Below are 25,965 nucleotides of genomic sequence, written 5' to 3' on the forward strand. Positions count from 1 at the left end.
AAAACACACGGTAACCTAGAACACTGATATCTGGAATGGTGGTGAATAATTACATGGGACGGGCCTATTGTGTTGCAGGTCAGGACTAGTCCCACATTAATCTCAGCCAAGAACAAAGGCGTTCTATTAAGTAATATGACTGTCAGTTGAACTCTTCACGCCTTGAGCATTTCGATGTACTCCAGTCGCCACGTGTAACATGATATGTGCCTGGTAAATAGAGATAAAGATTGTGGTTTTGATTGGAAGAGTGAGTGAGTGAGTATGGTTTTACGCCGCCTTTAGCAATATCACGGCGGTGGACACCAGATATGGGCTTCACACATTGTACCCATGTCGGGAATCGCACCCGGTCTTCACCTTGGCGAGCGAACGCCTTAAACACTGGGCTACCCGACCGCCCCTTTGATTGGAAGAGAAAGACCCAGAACAACAACACTTATGTTGGAAAACATATATTGCTCTTTGATTGGCTGCTACAGAAACCATGGGTGAATTTTACGACACGAATGACACCGAATACCAGCTTACCGAGAAGAACACCGTGCAGTGATACGGGATCTAATTGGTATTACCGTATTGGCTTGAATAAACGCCGGGTAGGTTTTAAGCTCGGAATTCTCCCCATTCTTATCTTTGCGATTAAACGCGAAGCGTAAAGACTGACTGAAACAAATAAACATCACGGCGTTTAATCGAGGAAGTACGGTATACCGGAGACCCGAATTATTGATTATCATAAGGTTCACATTTCATACATAAACAGGGGGGATCCAAATGAAAATCGTCCTCACAGTATTGCAGATCAAATCTCATACTCTATGTCACTGAACAAGTCAGTCTAGAGTGATCACTATATTTATTTGAAGAGAAACAGCGGGGGTACACGTATAATATGTGTATGCTCTCAGGAACTAAGCAATTGAATGTACGGCGTCTGTTGTCGGCGTGTTTCACATCAGTTATCTACGTCCTTCCGTGGCGGTGTGAATTATCTGGCTGTGGCAATGAATATATAACCCTGTTTAAGAATGAAGAATGTCTTCGAGCATATGTCCTTTAAGTGGTTTATCGCCGGATTTGACAAGAGTACTTAACTAACAAACACGGGATGAAAAAAATCCTATCCTGCTTTTAAGAGGTTATGCAAATATTTTTGTTTTATTTTTACTGTTGAAAAACACGTAAGGCGTTGATGAGAAGTTTTTAAACAAACATTCGCCTTGTGGGAGAAGAAGGACTTTAATAGTGTGAAAAACAGAATGAGCAGTGCGAGGTGAGGCTATGCTATTCATATTATGGAACAGTTTTTAAATTAAATTTCAGCCGTCAAAATGAGATCCAATTTGTATACGAGTTTCTGAATATCCTTTCAAGCACCAAGTACTACCACTGGGTCGCATGGAGTGCATGACTGTACAATTACGACAGGTGAAAGATTATTATTTAAAAAAAAGGAACAGGAATTTAATATGGATAATTCGTTTAAAATGAATGGCGATGAATGCCCTTTAGAACTACGTGTTTTTTATATGTATCAAATGGAGGCTTGTATTTTGCTGAATTTCCTTTAAGTATTTTATGTTATTTGAATATTTTTAGATTATATCTTTGTTGTCATGTACTTTCTGTGGCTACTCTATAATATTCTCTCCTTTCAGTTGTGTCAAATGTAAATGGTTTGACACCGCTGGAACATACAGTAGTTTTAATTATCAAGTCTGTCCCTTTCACTGTTGAGTAGGTCTAGTGTCGAGCACTGAATCGAATGAGAATCAAGCCTTTTTATTATTATTTTTTTATATATTATTATTATTATTATTTTCAGATTAAAATAAATGAGTGCCACAAAGAGGGTTTGGGTTATCCTGGCACAGTCAGACTGATTATTATTATTATTGTTATTGTTATTATTATATTCTGTAAGCCACTTACAACGGAGGTGTAAGTCGTGCTAGTCTCGGGATATTAGTACTGATCAAGACCCTCACAGTTTAGGACATTAAAGGTATATCATTGTCTGTTATAATTACCTTTATATGTTCAGACTTAATTGCCCCCTTACATACAGAGGACAACACCCCCACGGGGAGTCGGCGTTAGAATGGGACCCAACAACTTACAATTATACTTGTCGTAAGAGGCGCCTAAATGGGATGTCGTGGTGCTATCGTTATTTTTTATCATAATATCTATCACAGGATTGTCTGCTCCAGGCTTGATTATTAACGGGGCGGTCGGGTAGCCTAGTTGTTAAAGCGTTCGTTCCTCACGCCGAAGACCCGGGTTCGATTCCCGACATGGGTACAATGTGTGAAGCCCATTTCTGGTGTCCCCCGCCGTGATATTGCTGGAATATTGCTAAAAGCGGCGTAAAACCATACTCACTCACTTGATTATTAACAAGCTGGAATATTGTTGAAAACGATATTGAATGACTAATTTCCAGATTAACGAATCATGTTAATGAAATAGTGTTCATTATATGAAGGATACCAACACCATTGGTTCGGAAGGCGGGTTTTCACTGTTTCCGGATAGACACCGTGACTTTACCAATTCGTCCACAGCTCACTTCCAACAAGTGTTTTCTATAATCCTTTAAGAGGTTTACAGGTTTCGGAAAAAACGGACTTAGGATCGTGTCGGAGTTTGTGTGTATTTTGAATAAGTCAGTCCCATCAGAATAATAATTAATTTTAGCTAAAGATTAAAAACGAATCCAATTAATGCATATGATGTGTAACACAAGACAGTCCGTGTAATCTGTAGGATTGTGATAGTGTGTTGGGGTCCGTGGAGGGACGGCATGGCGGTGATGGGGGTGCCGGCACTGACTGTGTACCGCTGTAGAGTAGCGGTAATCATATCAGACAGGGCCGCCGGGCTGTAGGAGACACCTCCACGCACTGACTGATACATTGAATTATCTGATAACCATGACTGTATACTAGTTTGTGGTTACTTACTGGGTCGCTATACATTCCTTTAATCAGTATACTCCCCATGACTGTATTCAATAGTTAGGGGTGGATTAAGAAACATGTCCAAGCTATCGTTACATATCAAGTCCGTACATTCCAATTAGACCCGTGAAGATTCCGGGGTAGAATAGGTCTTCAGCAACCCATGAACGCTGTAAAAGGTGACTATGCTTGTCGTAAGAGATGACTAAAGGGATCGAGTGGTCAGGCTCGCTGACTTGGTTGATGCATGTCATCGATCCCAATTGCGTGGATCGATGCTCATGATATTAATCACTGGATTGTCTGGTCCAGACTCGATTATTTACAGACCGCCGTCATATAGCTGGAATATTGCTGAGTGCGGCGTTAAACTACAAACCAACCAAACCAAACATTCCAATTATCAGTGTATAAAGAAACTTATCAGTAAATGATTCAAGATATAAAAATGTTTAAATATTGTCAGCTTTGGCCAAGGACGTCTGTTGAATTTGAATGTTCGTATAGTTAATAGCCGACTTACTTTTGTTTGATAATCAAACTTTTATTTTTTTGGTTTATTAGTTCAAATGATTTTTTAATTGTTGGAATGTGTATATATGTCACATCATGGTGGACATGTAAAACGTACGACAAACAGATCCCTCTTAATTCCTCACTCCAATTAAAGCATCGAACAGTTTGAGTGTGTGCTATGTGTGCATCATCCTCGATAATCCAGTGTGTTATATCTCCATTCTATTCTTTAGCAGAACAAAATCGAAGATGTACAGGTGCATATGAATTGGACATTTACAGTTTCTAACCGAGATGAAGGGTGTGACTTAGCATCGGGGAAGGTCGGTTGAACCAGTTTGGGGGCATCAGCTTGTTGTTTCCTAATAAACTTGCTTAATAGTAGAACTGGCTCACACAACTAGCCAGAGTATTCCCCGGACTCGAAATTCATCGTCACCTGTTTCTCAATTTTTATAGACTTTTTTTTAATAATAATATTTTGTTCACCATTTTGTTTAGGCAACAGACCCACGCCACGTTGCAGAGTATACAATTAAACGAGTATGTTATCCTGTACGTAACCGATTCTCTTTCCACTTAAGTCTTACGATGTCGATTACGATGTAATTTGATCTTATGAACTCCGAGATAAGATAACAATTTTGTCTTTTCTCGCCAACTTATTTCGTCCAACTTTTATTTGTAAATTCCCAACGTCTACAATGTCGCAGCGGCCGAGCTTACCCATGGCTCACCGTGAGCCTAACGCCGCTACATACAGGTATCGCACGGTGTACGCCCTCGACGTGACATGGGCAGAGGGTGGTGTCAACGCCATCTCGGTAAGCCACATACCAGCATTATCCTTAGAGCAAAGGGATATTACCCAACCCGTGCCCGAAGGGCTCCATTTGCCACACCTTAGTACCCTAAATACCGCATCGCTATTCATAATGCGAGTTTCCATGTACCAATAGGTATCCTATGAATATTTCAAGGCTGGGTATGTGGGTTTAATCAGCGCAGGGGTATATCAGCTACCTCTCTGTTTACTCTGTGCAGACTGGAGGGATATTGTACACCGTCGTCGGAATCCGCGCCAGGACAATGCCGATGACGTGTCGGGTTCATAATTTCGCCGGATTATTGACCCTAAATCTGATCCGAAATGGTGTAATGTGATTAACAATTAGGAAGTTCTGATTTAATCACGCTCCTTAGACCAATAGTCAAAAAGCAACTATAAGCTGAAATAGACTATCAAGGGCAAGATGGATTGCTTACATGTTATCTGTACGGTAAAAGCTGTTTTTTTCTGTACCATGTTCGACACCAAATCTGTCGCTGAGTTGACCGTAAGTCAAGGAAGCGCTCTTCCCAACTCTATTTAAGAAAGTACGTCGGTATGTTCAATGCAAACAATCGCAAGTTATAATGTGCTTAAGGTAAATACGAAGGTTGAATTACACACCTGTATATTAGGCTACAATATCATTTGTGCACCTGCACATTGGTTTTAAAAGTGTGTCGGGATTGTGTTTGCTATCACAACAAAGGATCTCAAACTGTAATTTAATACTGAAGCACTTGACTTAATTATGATGACAGATACGTCTGTTCCGTACAACCTATTTCAAAAAGATACACATATTTGTGCCCAGTGAAGAGTTCCGTCGATACCCACTCTACATGATGTGTTTTAATGATAAATGCATTGCTAAGCGGGTCCTCATCAGTGATCCGTGAACACAAATATGACACTCAACTTCTGAAAATATGGCCCCCTGGTCTTAAAGTTCTCAATTCAGGCCTCACGTTTTCACAGGTAGTGGGTCATCTGACCATACGTATTAAATCCCACCTGAATATACCACACTGCAAGGAGTGGTCGCTTATCCAGTCCATGCGAATTGTATAGATAAATAACCATATGTACCATTACATGTAACAGACTTTCAAACTCTTGCTAAATGTATCAAGTAGGATAGATCTGTACTTTACTGAACATACATGTCAGTGATGCGTGTAGGTAATATGCAACAACACTAAAGCACGTTATGATCTGTTGAATGTAATGCACTGATATCACATGTGATATATTGCCCGACAGTCCAAAGGTAGCTGTGATCTTGTCCAGAGTCGCCCGTGTTATCAACCTACTTTTCCTTGCCCTCCCTTGCCTCACCTTACGGACAGCAGTGAGTGAGTTGGATTTTACGCCGCTTTTAGCAATATTCCAGCAATATCAAGGCGGGGACACCAGAAATGGGCTTCACACTTGTACCCATGTCGGGAATCGAACCCGGGTCTTCGGCGTGACGAGCGAACGCTTTAACCACTAGGCTACCCGGCCGCCCTGTGGACAGCAGAATAAGTGCGATATACATTTGTGATGTGTATGTTTGTTTGTTGTGTAACGTCGCTCTCAGCAATATTCCAGCTATATAACAGCGGTCTGTAAATAATCGACTCTGGACCAGGCCGTCCGGTGATTGACATCATGAGCATCGATCCACGCAGTTGGGTTATGATGATATGCATCAACCAAGTCAGCGAGCCTGACCCCCGGTCCTGTTGGTCGCCTTCTACGTCAAGCATGGGTTGCTGACGACCAATTCTTCCCCGGATCTGACACGCAAAAAAATAAGTCTCCGGGCCGGCCCACCCGATTCCTTTAATCGCCTCTTACGACCAGCTTAGTTTGCTGGTGACGGGATTCCCCAGATGGGACTCCTTCGGGGTACTGTGCTGGTCAGATGATGCTACCGCGTTAACAAGGGCCGACTGTTGGATACGTTACAAGCGTCTGGAATTTGTAAAACGATTATAAATTGTGAAAGAAAACTTGAAAAACACAATTAACATTGTTGGTGGATATACTGATGTCTTGAAATCGGTCCGAAAGAATCGACGGTGTTGTCGTCGAACCGCCGAACAGGATGTATACCTTGATAATGGCATATGTTAACGGTCAATGAGTGAGTGAGTGAGTGAGCATGGTTTTACGCCGCTTTTAGCAATATTCCAGCAATATCACGGCGGGGGGGAAACCACAAATGGGCTTCACACATTGTACCCATGTCGGGAATCGAACCCGGGTCTTCAACGTGACGCGCGAACGCTTAAACCACTAGGCTACCCGACCGCCCCAACGGTTATTGAGAAATCCCAGGTGACTAAATGTGGGGTTATGATAGTCTGGTCGGCCGATATCACGTGGTTGAAGCAACCTGTGGTTTCTCATACTATCACCTGAATGCAGATAAGACATTATCAGCACTATCTATACACACCCATTCTACCTTACAGTTAACAGTGAACGTAGCAGCTGGCGGGACCACTGCAAGTTGTCACCGAACAAAACTCCGCCTTGTTCGAACCTTGTAAACCATCCTCATTGAGAGACAGCTTGGCATCATCATCGGACAGTCTTGTATACACTAGTGCGGAATTTCTGCGTGGATATTCCAACTGCTAAAACCGCACCGGGTTTATTTAGAACTGGAACTATTTCAACAGATAGTTACAAGTTTAATTCGTGTAAGAAAAAAACACCTTTCATCTGTGCGCGTTTAGGATATATTCAATTATAAAGAGGTGAAAATTCTCAACTAAGACGAGGGGACGCAGTATTGGCAGGCAATCTGGAGAAGAGTTGTGAAATCGTGACCCACACTGAGATCTGATAGAGAAGAACCATGCGAGACCTTACCTATATGTGTGCCATGTTGATGGTGTGTATGGCTTCGCCGACGCCAATACGTAAGTTTGACACGGCTGTGCTGATTACGCTCAGGTAAACGTGTTGACACGGCTATTACACCCAGTAGTCTCTGTTTAGTTATGCTGCCTCCTACCCATCGTATTTACTTTGTGAATTTTGCCTACTTGGCATATTTGAAATGATAGACGGTATGGATATCGACAATGCTGGGTTACTGTTTTGATTTTGTATATGAAGACTGCTTATTTTGGTCCATTTGACACGTTCTAAAATTGGACAACTTCACGTAATTCCGCGACAAATGGGGTCGGCAAATCCATTAGCTACTTGTCACGCACACGTTTTAGGTCCTTTTAATCAATATATATCACTTTAGTAGACACACATCGGGTATATGAGACACATTGTTTAACTGTCCTTGGACGTCATTATATATACATGTATATATATATATATACACAGGGTTCACTCCAGGCATTTTCTGACATGGGGCCCTTTATCTGAAAAATTCAAATATTCCACCCACACTTGCCATTACAACGCAATTTTAAATGCCACATTGTCTTTGAAAACGTGCGCCTTTTTTTCAAATTCAGGGTCTAAAAGCAGAGTAAAAGTATTTATGTCATGTTTAGTACGTCCAATCTCTGAACAAACATGAAACGGAGGCGAGTCGTGAGTTTGAAACCACTTTTATCGATTTACCAGAAATATCACAATGGGACACCATTAATGGGCCTCACACATTTGGGGAATTGAACCCGTCCCTTCGTCCCCCTGACAGAAGTGAAGTCATCCTAGAGTTCGTTGGGATTTGTGGCGCTGACTATTAGATAAGTGTACTTCATTTCACACATGTGGCAAGAACAGCCCAACTTTTGGAAATGGTCGATGAAAGCAGTGCACACATAAACTAGTGGTTAGTGGCCTTTTTTGCCTCTTAACAATCCGGGGTCGATTCCACTTTGGTACAGTGTTTATATCCCAGTCTTGCGTGGAACATCCTTTTAGTCACTGGTTTGCCTGGTCCAGACGCCGTTATTTACAGGCGGTTATTTGAGTAAGTCGAATGTAAGTCACCTGACTTGTGAATTATCGTTGCTCATGTCATAAAAAAAAACCTGTTTTGAATGACACAGACCGCAGTAACATAGTTGGGATTGTTACTGACTGCGACGTTAAATATCATTCTTTCAGTCACTCCCTCGTTTACTCACTTGTACACGCCGAGGACCAGGGTTCGATTCCCGACATGGGTACAGTGTGTGAAGCCCATTTGTGGTGTCCCCCGCCTTGATATTGCTGGAATATTGCTAAGGGCAGCGTAAAGCCAAACTCACTCACTCACTTACTCACTTGTACACCCCGACATTGACGATGTCGTATTAACACCCAGCGCACTCAATTGCCCTTATAGACAACAATTTAGAAAGTCAGATACTGGCGTTCCCTCACCATATGGTCCGGGATATGTGATCTACCGCAAGGTGGTTTTCTTCATGGGGTAGTATTTCCTTGTTAATTGTCCCGTTATCTACGTCAGGTGTATTCAACATTAGGGTACCATAGATAGTTATTATGATGCAATCAATGCTTTCTTCATATTGGCTTCCTTTTCTATGACTAAACTAGAAAGGATGGTTCATGAAATACCTTCTATTGTAAATGAATTCATACAAAGTATACTTTAAAAAGCACTATGGGAACATATGCATTATTTTGCATATCTCCCGATCTGCGGGAACAATGGGATCCTGTCACCTATTGGTTCACGGGTAACGTGAATGTGAAGGGCCATTTGATACGCATTACAACTGTGTCACACACTCAGGGGTATTGATAATGAACGCCGTCACCACTTGCTGTTGTACTGGGGTTTTCATGTAATGCTTTTTAGTGTGTAATTTACTGACGTTTAGAGTGGATGACAAATGGCCTCTAATGCGGCTTGCGTTTTTACATCTGACCACACACTCACGCACCTGCTCTGTATACCTTACTACTTTCACAAGAGTTGGACAAACTCAGTTTGTGCTTTCATCGACACTCCCTAGTACATAAGTATATATCAAAGAACTCCATCACACGTTATATGTACCTCAGTTTTGGTATATGTTTGTACAAGGACTCACTGGTTGTGTTGCATCCTAAACGTGCCATGTCCATAGTTTCTTAACCAGTGATTTTCGGTCACGACTTATATGCAACATTTCAATAGCATAAAACTCCATTCATTGATATTGTAAGGAAGGATTATTATCAATTTCCAGCGATGACCACGATAATGTAAACATACGTTCTGCCGTCGTTATTCTCTCACACAGCCAGCGTAGGTTAGAAACTATTCTCTTCCTATACCACATATGAGATGAACAACAGACACGTTTATGCATCTTCCCGAGGCAAGGGAGTTCTCCGACTATTAAAGTCCAGTTTCCTAACTTGCCGAACTAAGTTGGAATTATGGAGTTATTTTTTGGCTGGACTAACGAGTCTTTGCATAGTCCAATAAAAATCACGTAACGAAATCGACATCAGGTCCGTGCAGATTTCGGTCGATTGCAGGATTTGTAAGACATGTATACCACCTACTCGGCGTCAACAGCTATTTACCAAATCTATGTTTTAAATCAAAGTGCTCACGTGATTAGATGCACTTCGAGAAGTAAGACTCGTTTTATTACGATGTAGGTGATACGAGAGGTGGAATCTGATTGGTCAATAGGCGAGATGTAGAAGGGACAAAACTGGTAATAACCACTTGTGACGCTTCAATCGAGCCTGGTTGGTTGGTTTGTTGTTTAACGCCGCACTCAGCAATATTCAAGCTATATAACGGCGGTCTGTAAATAATCGAGCCTGGAAATTCCAACCTAGTTCGGCAAGGTTGGAAACTGGTCTCTTACTGTCAGTTAACTCCCTTGCCTCGGGAAGATGCTTCAATGGGGATATGGTGCGATGGGGAGGTCCAGTAATTACAGCGTTTGTTCGTCACGCTGAGCGTGTTTTCTGCTATCCCCGCCATGATATTGCTGGAATGTTGCTAAAATAGGCGTGAAACCATACACACTCACACACTCACTTCGACATATCTTGATGAGAAACCCATGAGAATTGATTGTAAAATCAAATCACTCCGACCGAGTTTTGCGAGCCTCGTCATGTACTATACTGAAAGGCTTTGTGTGCCAGGAGAAAGTGCAAGTTCTTTCACACTCGTCACCTGCAGACACATTTTTCTTTCTAGGTGTTTACAGCGTTATTTGTGGATTTGTAGGAAGTCTTTGAAGAACAAAAACAAAATACATCACGAACACAATCAGAGACACGGGCCAAACAAGCGTCTCATCAACGCAACATGCTGCTCTATTTTGAGGGGACAGGGACGGAGGTAGACACTTCCGTACACACAGCACATTCCGGGCATGCTGGCAGCTCCTCCGATCAAAGTGCGTCAATTCTAGATTGTTGCAACTGTTAAAACACCGTTAGAGCACCGAGAGATGATGTTTGCTTCACTCCTAACTTATAACTAACAATTAGTGGTATACATATATTTATATCAGTAACAAAGTTCCATCTTGTTTTCGTGTCACATACGTACACAAGCTCTCTTTCTGACGGTTGAAATATCGGGAGTAATATTTGTTTGTGAAACATGTCACATATCAAGTATGTTGTTCGTTCCACATACGAGTTTACTCGACCGGCGCCTGATTTGTATCGTTTGAAAAATTCAAAAGCTATTGCACATTGTACTAATTTCTAACAAAGTTAAAGACATATTATTTTTATAATCCTAATTATATTTTGTTGCGTTCCGAAGCTTGACTTTCCAAACATGTCACACGTTGTAGAAGTATCTATAGTGGCCGAACTGTAGGCTATTCTATAGTGGGTACCAAATTGCACTGTGGCATGTGGGTTCGAATCCTTGGGGCAGAGCATTGCTATATATTCGGGTTTCAGTCCAGGGGACAGAGCAATGATATATTAGCGGGAAAGTCTATGGCTATATATTCGGGTTCCAGTCCTGGCAATGATATATTTGCGGGTTCGAGGCCGGAAACAGAATCGCTATATATTCGGGTTCGAGCCTGAGGGGCAGGGCATTTCTATATACACAGACACAGCAGATTAATCTACCGTTGGAAGTGACAGTATGGGGCAGGGTATTTCTATATAATTATACAGATACAGCAGATTAATGTACCGTTGGAAGTGACTGAGTATGGTTTTTCAGCGCTTTTAGAAATATCCCAGCAACATCACGTCGGGGACACACCAGAAATGGGCTTCGCTCATTGTACCCATGTGAAATATCGCCCCCAACATGGGTTAATAATAGATTGTTTAAGCCAATCAGGGGAAGGAACAACGCACGTCTCAGCAGTGACTGCATCAAAATCTTATATCATTTTAGACAAGCAGGGAAAACGTTTTACTTTATTTAACCCTTTAAACGTCGGTCGTTATTTTTCAGGAAGTAGCGCAGTCTGTTAACGTGATAGTGTCTCGAGGTGGTTAGGGACAAATGTTTCGTGTGAATATTTTGTATGTTATCGGAATTGAAATGTCCAGGGCATTTCCGCTGAGGAAGGGATGCCGGAGTGACTGCAACATGCGTCGTTGCTTCGGGACTCAGCACAGCTGTGTTGGCCGTCCATTGTGGCCAACCGGAGACAGTGCAGAGAAGTCCGCAAAGGTCACTTAACACGGCCCTGCCAAGTCCTAGTAGCACAGACTTGTGTCACGCCGTGACCTTGACGTTACCTTGGCGTGACGTCACACCGTCTGTTCGTCGCTGATGCTAATACATCGTGACTGACGGGATTACAAACTCTCCAACAACAAACCCCCAAATGAGTTACGTGCTGTCAATTTTAACAAGCCAGTTCAGACAACATTTTGCCACTTTCTCCACTCGTGGCGCTTGTCGTTGGTTCTTCCCATCGCGATTTCGTGTTTGCGTAGTGTGGTCGTTATGTATTTACTCAGACACCTGCTGGAGACATGACCTTCGACCCTGCATACATCTCTCACCCTGGCGGAGCTTGCCGCCAGCAATTAAAGTGCAGTATTACGGAGAGGGGTGGTGGCGCACCCCGGTAGTTACCAATAATGTTCAATGGCGATGCGGTACATGTATTACCGCTGATGCAAGGACGGTTATTGGGTGATACCAAAAACTAAGGATGAAAATAATTATCTTGATTTCCTGCATGTGTGTTTAACCGGTTGCTAAAGTTATTAGTCTATATTAAATGAGCGTTGTTTTAGCTTTTGTACCAGCAATACTCCTGAAGATTCATAAGGGATTGTGCTTCATTTTTTACATCTCGAGACTAACTCGTCTCCTCTTATTGGGCGACCTTGTAATATAGTTTGGGGCGGGGTGCTGGCAATTATGTTCGAGGCAGAATGTTGTATCACTCAGATTGTGGTTTCTTTGAAAGGACAGAATACATGTATTTCAGAACATCCGAGCATGACCAGTGAACGATTTGTTTTGGGTAAAACTCGTGGAAAGTCCGTTCCAGTTGATATGTGTTCATTAAGTGGGCGCATTTTGTTTCAGATACATGGAAGTGCGAGGCTCCAAAACCACCTGACCACGGCTTCATTGACGGCACTGACTTCAGCCTCGGCGCCACTGTGCACGTGCGATGTGATGGGGGCTACTATTTGGTTGGTGCGTCGGTGATCACGTGTGTGGCTGTACCGGACCCTTTTCATAAACAAGTGCAGTGGGACCCCATAGGACAACGGGAATGCCAACGTAAGCAATTTTCCTTTGAGGAAAGAAAGGAATGGAATAACTTTCCTTTATTTGAACATGTGCATTTTAGATATTCTCAATGTTGATTGGTCAATTGAAGCGACATGAAAAATGTGAGATATGTGATAACCAACCGGAAACTCAGAAATACAATCAGGGATCACACTAACCTTTCACGTGGGACGGATATTCATAATTTTTTAATAGCTCGTTGGTTATTCTTTCAATAGGTACTGTTACTTTGACAGGAGCCGTCTATCATATTTAAATTATTATGGCGATTCATTAAGACTTTGGTCTGGAAAAAAATTAGATAAGATGTGTAACTAGGATTCGCATTTATATCTGCTGATATGTAAATAATTTTCTCCACCTGTAAACATTTCATCCGACATTTGTACATTTGGGTTGTTGTGTGTTTTTTGTGTCATGTTGTGAAGAGATAAGACTAAGAAGGCGGAATATACACCAATGGATATTTTACACTGTGATGTTTCAGCGAGGAAACGAATGGAGAGTGAGAACGAATTACAGTATAAATTTATTCCCGAGCAAGCTGTCGCCCTCGATGACTATGAACCAAAATATGGTCAGCTCGGATCCGGTCCTTATAGTGACACAAAAGGTGAGACATTCATGACAGACCTATCGCTGCTGACATGTAGGCAGCTAGACTAACATCTAGTCTCTGAAATGAACATATTTTACTGAAAAAAACAGTTGTTAAATTAAATTCAAAATATAATAAAAAGGAGTCGAGAGACCTTCTTCATTTTCCGATGATACTGCAGTAATCTAGACTTGCCAAACATCATAGACTCGCATGGGCTGTATTGGATATATTTGTTTGAGGTTCTGTATGACAGACTAATAGGTAGCCCATGTGTACATTTATCGATGGTATTTATTTATGCTACTATTCCACACAGACCACGAATCGCCACGATTTGTAAATTTTAGGATTCGTGGAATTTAGCAAATATCCTGATTCAATTCGTGACGCTCTACGATCTAGTTACGATACAGGTACGATAGAGTTATGAATATTCGTGGGATTCGGCTGGATTCGCATGAATATTGTCAAGAATTTACTACGATTTACAAGAAGCTATTACGAATACTGCACGAAAGTTAGGAATCAGTTAAGAATACGCCGAATGCATGTACGAATCAGGTACGAATAAAAATGAATTCGTGACTATTCTTGACAATTTTGGGGGTTTTCCCTCAAGATAGCTTCGGCGTGTATTCGTGGGATTCGTGACAGATTCGTAGCCGATTCGTCGTAAAGCCACGAATTCACGAATCCCCGAATGAGTTAAGAATACCTACGAATGCTTACGAATCGATTACTATTCAGTTACGATGCCTAAGAATGCATTACGAATTTGTTACGAATTAACTACGATATTTTTGAATCGGGAGTTCGTGGCGAAAACTTTGAACAGCTCAAAACTCTTGCCACGAATTCCCGATAGCTCAAGAATTGTAAGAACTAACTACGAATATATGCGAATCAGTTAAGAATTTCATGAACTGATTACGATTCAACTACGAATCCTGAAATTTATCAATTCGTGGGTTTCGTGGTCTGTGTGGAATAGTAGCATTACAAGTAAGGGGCAAGGGGGGCCCAGTCGTCGAAGGCGCCGCGATTCGCTGTGCAGAGTTGCGTCTCTTGGGCACATGGAAACCTATGATTGGGGATTCGAATCCCGGTTCGCTCCGAATATGTGTCTAGGTTTGTCAGCACCATACCCGTGCTCCTGGGTTTCACGAAAGTGGTAAACGTCTGAGACCTACATTAACCTGACATACCGCGATATAACTGCAATACTGTTAAAAGCGGCGTTAAACCAAACACACTCACTATTTACAAGTAAGCTATCACTACTTCATTGTTCTTTGCGCTTTTTCGCATATATATCGTGATAGAGACATGACCATTGCGATCGCTAGGTAGAAATGTCCCTATGCTTGTCACATAAGTCAAGTAATTAATGTGGATCATGGGGTCACGCTCTGTGACTTGGCAGATTGCATGACATCGGACCCCCAACGGTTTGGATCGTCGCGCAGGATTTCGGTCACTCGATTGTTTTCATGACGCCGAGTAAAGCTTGAATAATGCTGACAAAACAACAAGTGAATGAGTATGGTTTTGCGCCGCTTCTAGCAATATTCCAGAAATATCATGACGGGCGACACCCTAAATGGACACCCTATACCTATGTGGGGAATCGAACCAGGGCCATGGCGTGACGAGCAGACGCTTTAGCCACTAGGCTACCCCACCTCCCCCACAAAACAAGTCATTTATTCAGTCGTATTAGCTTCACAACAGAGAAGTCAGTTGAGTAGATTTGAATGTCAAGGCATACGCTGTCTATGTTGAGTGTTCTAAACAAACATGGCCGTGATCATGTTCCGTATGACTGAACAGTTATGATATATTCTTTCACACCGCTCCTTGTGTTTTCAGTTACACATGGTCCTGAAGGTTTAGACGAGCGGTGTACATTACCGAAGATTGTCGGAACATGCCGAGCTGCATTTCCGAGGTATTATTTCAATGTGGAGACGATGGAGTGTGGCAGGTTCATTTATGGCGGCTGTGATGGAAACAGCAACAATTTCAAAACTTTCGAAGAATGCCAGCGTTATTGTTCAGTAAATAACGCATAGGCCTATAACTTCCACAGGTGATAATACGACCAGTTATACCAAAGAGACATTATTTGAATAAGTAATGGTTTAGAATCGGGTGATAATGTATTCATGCACTCACGTGCAGTCACACGTGCAATTTCGATATATGGTCATCACGTGTACGATGACGTCATACGTGTTGTGACGTAAATGTGCATGCAAATTCTGTGATGTGAGAATGGATATGGACGTGTCCTTTCATTTTGTTGTGTACATGGAGGCTGTCTGAAGACTGTTTCCATATTTTCCGTAAGCTGATATGTTCACAGCGACATAAGCAGATCCTCAGAGGATTCTAGGTTATTATGTGCCCCGGCAACTGTTGTTGGCGTAAGAGGCATCTTAATGGATCCCGCCGTCATATAACTGGAATATTGCTGAATGTGGCGTTCAACAAACAAGCTTGATGATTGGATAGTTGCTCCTAGTACCAATCACTGGCTTGTCTGGCCTAGATTCGATTATTGACAGGTCTACGTCCTATTGCTGAAATATTGCTGAGTGCGGCGTTGAACAATAAACAAATATACGCAGATCATAAACTATTAACTACCAAATATTTCACTCAAACACATGAAAACGTTTCAGACAGCCCCCAAACCTGTGCGTCATTGTTACAACAGATATACTATACATGTGCATTCTATTCCTTACGCATTTCCGGACATTCTGTGTAGATTCGTGATTATGCCAATCTCATTAAAATCAAATCTTAGTTCTCGCTACCTCTAAACAAAGGATGAAAGCGGTAGTGATCACGAAGACCTGATGTTAACAAGATTGTGATCATTCATCCTTCTGGTAATTAGGACCGTTACACAAGTCTTTTATGTTGGCAAACAACCGCTATCAGCGTTTATCTATCACAGAATCAAATCAAGACGGAAAAGGCATATTTGCTCAAATCCGACACCTGGGTCTTGCTTACTGCAATAGGAGAAATGCATTTGTAATGCTATGGGAAATGACGGTTTCAACGTTTAACCCTTTTTGTATTCACATAGTGTTTGCCATGGAGCTTGTGTGTGAATGGTGAATGTATATAAGAGCCGTTTGTAAGACACGGGTTTGTAACACAGGCCATAATATTGACGTATGATGCTGTAGTAGTTGTGATGGGCCGTCACTGCCACGTGTATTGTGTGGTCACTTTAAGCAGACTCGTCTTCACGATGTGCTCACAACAGGGCGATGTCTGGACCAGCGTCAAATTGTCGCTGACCGAGAACGTTGACAAGGCAGATTAAGCTACACAGAAGCGATCTTGAGATCCACACGAGTCTTCGACATAATCGGAGTCCTAGGCAGAGGAATTTTATGAAGATCCAGTTGGTACACAGTGGTTAATTCCAGATATTTCGAGATACAAGATGTCGAGATGAGTGGAAGTCGCTTATCGTTATGGCTTATCTAGCGTGTATACCAGCAGTCAAGAAAAGAATTGCTTTCCATGACGTTGTTCAAGAGGGCAGTCGTGTGACTAGAGGCGAGCTATCTATCGTGTGGGTCCATGTTTAAAAGTAATTTTATTTCAGACTATGATTTATTGGCCTCAATGTTTTTCTGGAAACATATTGAACCAATTTAATGTACAAACTTTTTTTCTCATCTATTATTAGTTTGTTCCCAGTCCATTAATCACATAGGCGAAACGCAGATAAATATTATTTCCAATACACTTCTATGTCAAGAACATTTTGATCGATCCATTGCCATATACAGTAAACTACGGTTATAACGAACTCAAAGGGACTACTTATTTTAGTTCGTTATAACCGTAGTTCGTTATAAGCATATATACAGCATAACTAGAGCAAATAGTCGGGACCAAAAAAGTAAGTTCGTTATATCCGTCAGTTCGTTATAAGCGTGTTCGTTATAACCGTGGTTTACTGTAATTGAATTAATCTGATCATCCTCGTTCAGCCTCTGTATTACGAAGACCTTACTGCTGACCTGTTCTCATAACTGTGTTGTCTTTTAATATGCATAAAATGTATTTGAATTGTAGATAGCAAGTAGCTATTATGTATTTAATTTCTTGTAATCTATCATTTTATCATACTATTCTCAACCATATATTGAACTAAACGCAAAATATTCGTAGTCATTGCAAAATTGTATTTTGTATCAGAACATCGTGTAGTGGTTGTGGTGGGAGTAATTGTCAGTGATGACGTCAGTTTCTAAGGTGTTGAGCTGACTGGTCACATGTGAAACATCAGGCCCGTTACCGTCACGTCCACCCTTGTCCCCGTGTTGTCACGTTACAAGCCATCATGGAAAACAACTTTACGATCATATATAGGATCTCCCCCTGTGTCTTTCACGTCTTTCAAGGGAGGGGGTTGGTTAGCTTTAAGGTTAAGGCGTTGGCTCGTCACGTCGAAGACCCGGGTTTGATTTTCCCCGTGGGTACACCGTGTGACGCCTATTCGTGGTGACCCCTGTTAGGGTAGTTTGTAGAGGGTCGTTCAGCTATAACTGCCTCATATTAAATAAGTCAGCCCACATAGCTAAGGCTAGGATTCTATTAATTGTTTTGCCGTGTGCTGATATGGTTGATATCAAATGACACGAGTGGAGATCCTAATTATCATCAAACAGTTTTTATGACAAATGAACTGTTAATGACAGTATCATAACGGTGGTATAAATATGTATCTCCTAGTGAAGATATGCAAACATACCCGACTTTGAATATTTCCTGTGGAAACCAGTATTGGATGATAAATGATTATTCAACCTGAAATAATAAAGTTCCTTATGCACTTCGTAAATATGTATTACTGCTATTCAGTGATGGACGTGTATTATGGTATTTAGATAACAATGTTTCTTACATACTAGTATATGAAATGATATTGTGTTATGCCCAGAATGATAGAATGGTATGGATAGTCATTTCACACGTTGAACGCCTCACACTCCTGTGCTGGTTTCTGTGCGTTGCTGCTGTTGAAAGGTTTAAGATGACATGCGGTTTCAGCATTTACCCCGAATGTCGAAATATGAATGTTATAATAAGCTATCTTATAAGTTCTGCGTGTAAATAGATATAAGTGTTATCTCCGAAATCAAAATGCAATAATGTTATCCAATATTTCCATGGTGCCAAAGTATGTACATTGATGTATATTTGATTACTCGTGACCATTGTGTATACGTTGTGTATTCATCGCCTGTAAGTGTACATTGTCTATATGTCATTGTTTATGTACAGATGAATATCAAAATATTATTTAATTATATGATGTGTCGCTGCAAAATTACATCTTCTCATTTTATTGAAATAAAGTCATAATGTTACTCGAACGTGTATCTCATATATTAACTCTTATACGTCATGACTTGGTTGATGCATGTCCCAATTGCGTAGATCGATGCTCATGATGTCAGTCACTGGCTTGTCTGGTCCAGACTCGATTATTTACAGACCGCCATCAAATACCTGGAATATTGCCGAGTGCGGCGTTAAACAACAAACAAGCAAAACAAACGTAAGTCATAATACAGCGAGTGATTTACATTGACGCTTCATTCAATCTAACTCCAGATCTAGAGATATCAGTTAACAAAACAATATTAAACATCCACTGTATATGATTTTCATGAATATGAGTGTGAGTGAATGAATGTGGTTTTACACCGTTGTCGGCAATATTACAGCTTTATCGTGTAAGCTTTTAAATAGTGGAATCAGTTGCAGGTTGCAAGATCAACTATCTACTTGGTCAGGACACAATGACACACAATGTTAGCCCAATGAGATACAGTGGATTTAATCTGCGCTGGACTTCTCACACGATTACAAGGACGAATGAGATTGCTGACTGATCACTTCCTTACTGTCTGTATTCACAGTATATGACAGTGATAATTGAAGCACATTGGAATATATTTTCGACGTTGTCGTTATGTAGTCATACCAAAGCTTGCTTGATGCAAACATATAATTGAAACGATTCCACTTCACATGTGAAATGTGTAAGGAGTGGATTATTACATACCACTTGTAATTGGTCAAGGTCACAAGGTCTAGGTCACTAGAACTATATTGCTAGTCGTTGGGGGCGACTACATGTGATCTGGTGGGCGTGTAACACTCCGTGTCGGAGTTTGTCCTCGTGTTTGCAGTCATTGGCTTGTCTGGTCCAGATTCGATTATTACATGCTGCGGTGATATAGATGGAATATTGCGGCGTCACCCAACACACACATTCGACAATACAGTTAAACATGCGATATAATCGCGTGGATCCGGGAGGTCCGGTTTCCACCAGGACATTGAGTGTTGTAATACATCCAGGGTAGAATAGGTCTTCAGCAACCCATGCTTGCCTTAAAAGGCGACTGTGCTTGTCGTAAGAGGCGACTAACGGGATCGGGAGGTCAGGCGCGCTGACTTGGTTGATGCATGTCATCGTATCCCACTTGCGTGGATCGATGCTCATGGTGTCCATCATTGGATTGTCTGGTCCAGCCTCGATTATTTACAGACCGCCCTCATATAGCTGGAATACTGCTGAGTGCGGCGTTAAACAACAAACGAACAAACGAACGAACGCGTGTAGTAATACAGCGAAGACATGCTAGTCTGTGAACCACGTGTTCAGGACGATTCCAGCTGGGAACATCTTTTATCTACACTGGGAGCACGAGTGATCCAGTCATTTAAAGTGTCGCAATTCGCTGCGCAGAGGTGCTTCCCTTGGACACGCCAGAAACCTATGATCGTGGGTTGGAATCCCGGTTCACCCCGTTTCTAGGTTTGTCAGCGCCATACCCGTGCTCATGGGTTTCATCCAAGTGGTACACGTCTGAGGCTTGCATCACCCTCAAATGTCAAATGATTATAACCTTCTTCACGATAGAAATATGCCGCTCCGATGAGTCGTACCAGTCGTACCGAAGCCCTCTTTGTTTGTTTGTTTGTTGTTTAACGCCGCACTCAGCAATATTCCAACTATATGAAGTCTGTAAATATCGAGTCTTGACCAGACAATCCAGTGATTGACATCCACGCATTTGGGATACAATGACATGCATCAACCAAGTCACCGAGCCTGACCACCCGATCCCGTTAGTCGCCTCTTACAACAAGCATGGGTTGCTGAAGATCATGTCTAACCCGGATCTCCACGAGTAAAGACCTCTTTGAATCCTTTATAGCTTCAGCTATCTGCGACCGATTTAGATATAAACAAATAATGTAATAAACCAATTGTTTTTGTTGAAAGAGATGATACAAAACAACCCCAGTAGACTACTGTTGATAAGTGTCTTATATACACCACGCAATATCAATTTCAATGAATTAGCGGTCTATTTGAATGATAATTTCTTGTTTTATCCAATTTAGCCATAACAATTTCATCCTTGAATGTACTTATTGCGGTAAATTTGAAATATAGGTTTGTAACCGAATTGCGACATATTTTATCTTTTCCGATCCATTTTTCCATTTGAGACAATATACTATTCATACGTCAGAATACCAGGTCTGTGTGGTATACAAACTGCACATTTTGCTTCGCTGAAAACCGAACCTAGCCAGATACGCCCTGGCAGAGTGTATTTTACTGGCGCTTCAAATGGACCTACACGCCGGCCCAGGTTTTGATGCAATTGTAATGTTGAGTGAGGTTTGGTGTTCATAACTAACACGGAGCTCGAGGTCTTTCTGGGTCGAACATAGGGGCTCAGATTGAACGTTGGTAGGCGTAACAGCCTTCTCACGTTTACACATCAGCTGACGTCATATACTTGCTACAATAATTCTTCCACTAACTGTCAGTACATTTACACTACGGGGTACATTATTCCGTCATAAAAAAACAAACGAGAAATCGTATATTCGCCAAACAAAAAACACGAAGGCTCGGAATTTTTTACAAATACAAGCTTTTGAGATCGCTGACGAGGAGTCAACGCACAAACACAACCAACTACACGTGTGTTGAAATAAAACTTGCTGCAACTGGAGAACGAATAACTCGGAGATGCGCAGTGACAAGGGTTAGTTCATAGTGGTACGAGTTTTAGCCATTAGGCTGGAATTGTTCGTTGGAAAAAATAATACACGGTAAAACAATGAGTAACGCCATGATAATTATTTGTAGGGACTGTATCTCCTTTTCCTTCTCATTATGTATGTCTTTTTTACATTTTTCAACCATTCCTGAAAGAGGTCGTTAAACAACAAAGAAAACAACTTTATTACTGAGAATGGTACTTAACTGCCGTCTTAGACATGCCCAGTGCGCATGCGCTACTCCTTACTCATCAACTTACTCACCCACCCACTCACTCATTTACCCACCCCTAAACTCACCCACACATACACTATCTCATACATACACTATCCAACCCCACATTCAACAACCCATTCACTCACTCATTTACCCACACCCATCCCATTCACTCACTCATTTACCCACACCCATCCCATTCACTCACTCATTTACCCACACCCATCCCATTCACTCACTCATTTACACACACCCATCCTATTCACTCACTCATTTACGCACACCCATCCTATTCACTCACTCATTTACATACACCCATCCTATTCACTCACTCATTTACCCATACCCACCCAATTCACTCATTCATTTACCCACACCCATCCCATTCACTCACCCATGTACCCACACCCATCCCATTCACTCACTCATTTACCAACACCCATCCCATTCACTCACTCGTTTACTCACACCCATCCCATTCACCCACTCATTTACCCACACCCATCCTATTCACTCACTCCTTTACCCACACCCATCTCATTCACTCACTCATTTACCAACACCCATCCCATTCACTCACTCATTTACCAACACCCATCCCATTCACTCACTCGTTTACTCACACCCATCCCATTCACCCACTCATTTACCCACACCCATCCTATTCACTCACTCCTTTACCCACACCCATCTCATTCACTCACTCATTTACCCACACCCATCCCATTCACCCACTCATTTACCAACACCATCCTATTCACTCACTCATGTACCAACACCCATCCCATTCACTCACTCATTTACCCACACCCATCCCATTCACTCACTCATTTACCCACATATACACTCAAACACATACATTCACTCACTCATTTACCCACACCCATCCCATTCACTCACTCATTTACCCACACCCTACCCATTCACTCACCTATTTACCCACACCCATCCCATTCACTCACTCATTTACCCACATATACACTCAAACACATACATTCACTCACTCATTTACCCACACCCATCCCATTCACTCACTCATTTACCCACACCCTACCCATTCACTCACCTATTTACCCACACCCATCCCATTCACTCACTCATTTACCCACACATACACTCAAACACATACATTCACTCACTCATTTACCCACACCCATATCCCATTCACTCACTCATTTACCCACACCCATCCCATTCACTCACTCATTTACCCACACCCATCCCATTCACTCACTCATTTACCAACACCCATCCCATACACTCACTAATTTACCCACACATACATTCAAACACATACATTCACTCACTCATTTACCCACACCCATCCCATACACTCACTAATTTACCCACACATACATTCAAACACATACATTCACTCAGTCATTTACCCACACCCATCCCATTCACTCACTCATTTACCCACACATACATTCAAACACATACATTCACTCACTCATTTACCCACACCCATCCCATTCACTCACTCATTTACCCACACCCATCCCATTCACTCACTCATTTACCCACACATACATTCAAACACATACATTCACTCACTCATTTACCCACACCCATCCCATTCACTCACTCATTACCCACACATACGCTCAAACACATACATTCACTCACTCATTTACCAACACCCATCCCATTCACTCACTCATTTACCCACACATACATTCAAACACATACATTCACTCACTCATTTACCCACACCCATCCCATACACTCACTAATTTACCCACACATACACTCAAACACATACATTCACTCACTCATTTTCCCACACCCATCCCATTCACTCACTCATTTACCCACACATACATTCAAACACATACATTCACTCACTCATTTACCCACACCCATCCCATTCACTCACTCATTTACCCACACATACATTCAAACACATACATTCACTCACTCATTTACCCACACCCATCCCATACACTCACTAATTTACCCACACATACACTCAAACACATACATTCACTCACTCATTTACCCACACCCATCCCATTCACTCACTCATTTACCCACACATACATTCAAACACATACATTCACTCACTCATTTACCCACACCCATCCCATTCACTCACTCATTACCCACACATACGCTCAAACACATACATTCACTCACTCATTTACCAACACCCATCCCATTCACTCACTCATTTACCCACACCCATCCCATTCACTCACTCATTTACCCACACATACATTCAAACACATACATACACTCACTCATTTACCCACGCATACGCTCAAACACATACATTCACTCACTCACGTACCCACACCCATATCCCATTCACTCACTCATTTACCCACACCCATCCCATTCACTCACTCATTTACCCACACCCATCCCATTCACTCACCTATTTACCCACACCCATCCCATTCACTCACTCATTTACCCACACATACACTCAAACACATACATTCACTCACTCATTTACCCACACCCATCCCATTCACTCACTCATTTACCCACTCATACACTCAAACACATACATTCACTTACTCATTTACCCACACCCATCCCATTCACTCACTCATTTACCCACACATACGCTCAAACACATACATTCACTCACTCATTTATCAACGCATACGCTCAAACACATACATTCACTCACTCATTTACCCACACCCATCCCATTCACTCACTCATTTACCCACACATACACTCACACACATACACTCATTCACTCTCCATTTACCCACATCCACCCCATTCACACACTCAACAACCCATTCACACTCTCATCCACCTAATCGTGTACTCATTTACCCACAAATGCATTCACCCACACTATTCACTCGATCAACAACCCATGCATATACCCATTTTAATTCAACAATCCATTGCTCAACTTTGCCTGACTAATGACCTCTGCGAGGTATACAGAACCACACGCCACCACATCCACCCATCCACCCATTCATTCACTCATTCACTCATTTACCGAACATCCGAACTACCAGTGCTCGGACATCGTCGATATTTATCGGAGACTTACGGGAAGTGAGCGAATGTATCTCACCAGGGGAGGTAACCAGGGACTTAAACATCCATTAAACTTGGACAGTGCACCACAGCCAGATCTGCTGCTTCGTCGCCTGTGGTTATTGGCGAGGCTGTTACTTCTGGATATAATCAGGCTCTAAATCGCTTTTGTTTACGTTTGTTTATCTAATGGATTTATGGGCTGTGTGGAATCGGTGGGCGTATCTCACAGAAGGCTCATTATAGCGATAAGTAGCGAAGTGGAGCATAATTTTCACACTACATAAAAACACGTGCAAGTTAATCTTTGACAAAACTTTTGATGACCACTTGAGACAACCCTTGTATGTGGAAATCTATCTTAAAGTGAAGAATTATACTCCTCCAACCAATTACCAATTCAACCACCTATACACTCCCCTCCCCCTCCCATCTACCTGCCTGCCACCCATCACCACCCACCCTGCTACCTCCCTGTCGGCCCGTGAAGATCCGGGGTAGAATAGGTCTTCAGCAACCCATGCTTGCCGTAAGAGGCGACTATGCTTGTCGTAAGAGGCGACTAACGGGATCGGGTGGTCAGACTCGCTTACTTGGTTGATGCATGTCTCGATCCCAATTGCGTGGATCGATGCTCATGTTGTCAATCACTGGATTGTCTTGTCCAGACTCGATTACTTACAGACCGACGCCATATAGCTGGAATATTGCTGAGTGCCGCGTTAAACAACAAACAAACAAACCTCCCTACCGGCCTACCTACTGAACACTTCCTACCTACCATCTACCCTCTCTCCTACCTACCATCTACCCTCTCTCCTACCTACCATCTACCCTCTCTCCTACCTACCATCTACCCTCACTCCTTCCTACGGGGCTAAAACAAGGACTTGGTATAACGCTCGGAGTCACTATACTGTGTCTGAGTGGGTAGTCATGTAAAACTGTGGCATGGTACGTGAGTGGACTGGCATCAGTCCGGACTAGTACAAGCAGCCACATACATGCAAGCACGCACACACGCAC

General features: G+C 42.1%; 1 protein-coding gene across 2 annotated transcripts in view; it reads left to right on the forward strand.

The window, feature by feature from the left end:
- LOC124134373 overlaps positions 1 to 18,985 on the forward strand; it is a 31,916-nt gene extending 12,931 nt beyond the window's left edge. The window contains exons 1-4 of one of the 2 annotated variants that reach the window (XM_046499147.2): positions 6,754 to 7,226; positions 12,767 to 12,967; positions 13,467 to 13,592; positions 15,450 to 18,985. In XM_046499147.2, coding sequence (XP_046355103.2) covers positions 7,163 to 7,226; positions 12,767 to 12,967; positions 13,467 to 13,592; positions 15,450 to 15,652 — 594 coding nt within the window. In that variant the 5' untranslated portion in view covers positions 6,754 to 7,162 and the 3' untranslated portion in view covers positions 15,653 to 18,985. Of the gene's footprint in view, positions 1 to 6,753; positions 7,227 to 12,766; positions 12,968 to 13,466; positions 13,593 to 15,449 lie in introns of those variants that run through there. The other variant, XM_046499146.2, reaches the window with a different exon arrangement.
- The last annotated feature ends 6,980 nt before the right edge of the window (positions 18,986 to 25,965 follow it).

This window comes from Haliotis rufescens, unplaced genomic scaffold (assembly GCF_023055435.1).
Source record: "Haliotis rufescens isolate VD_foot unplaced genomic scaffold, xgHalRufe1.0.p SCAF_35, whole genome shotgun sequence".
NCBI lineage: Eukaryota > Metazoa > Mollusca > Gastropoda > Lepetellida > Haliotidae > Haliotis > Haliotis rufescens.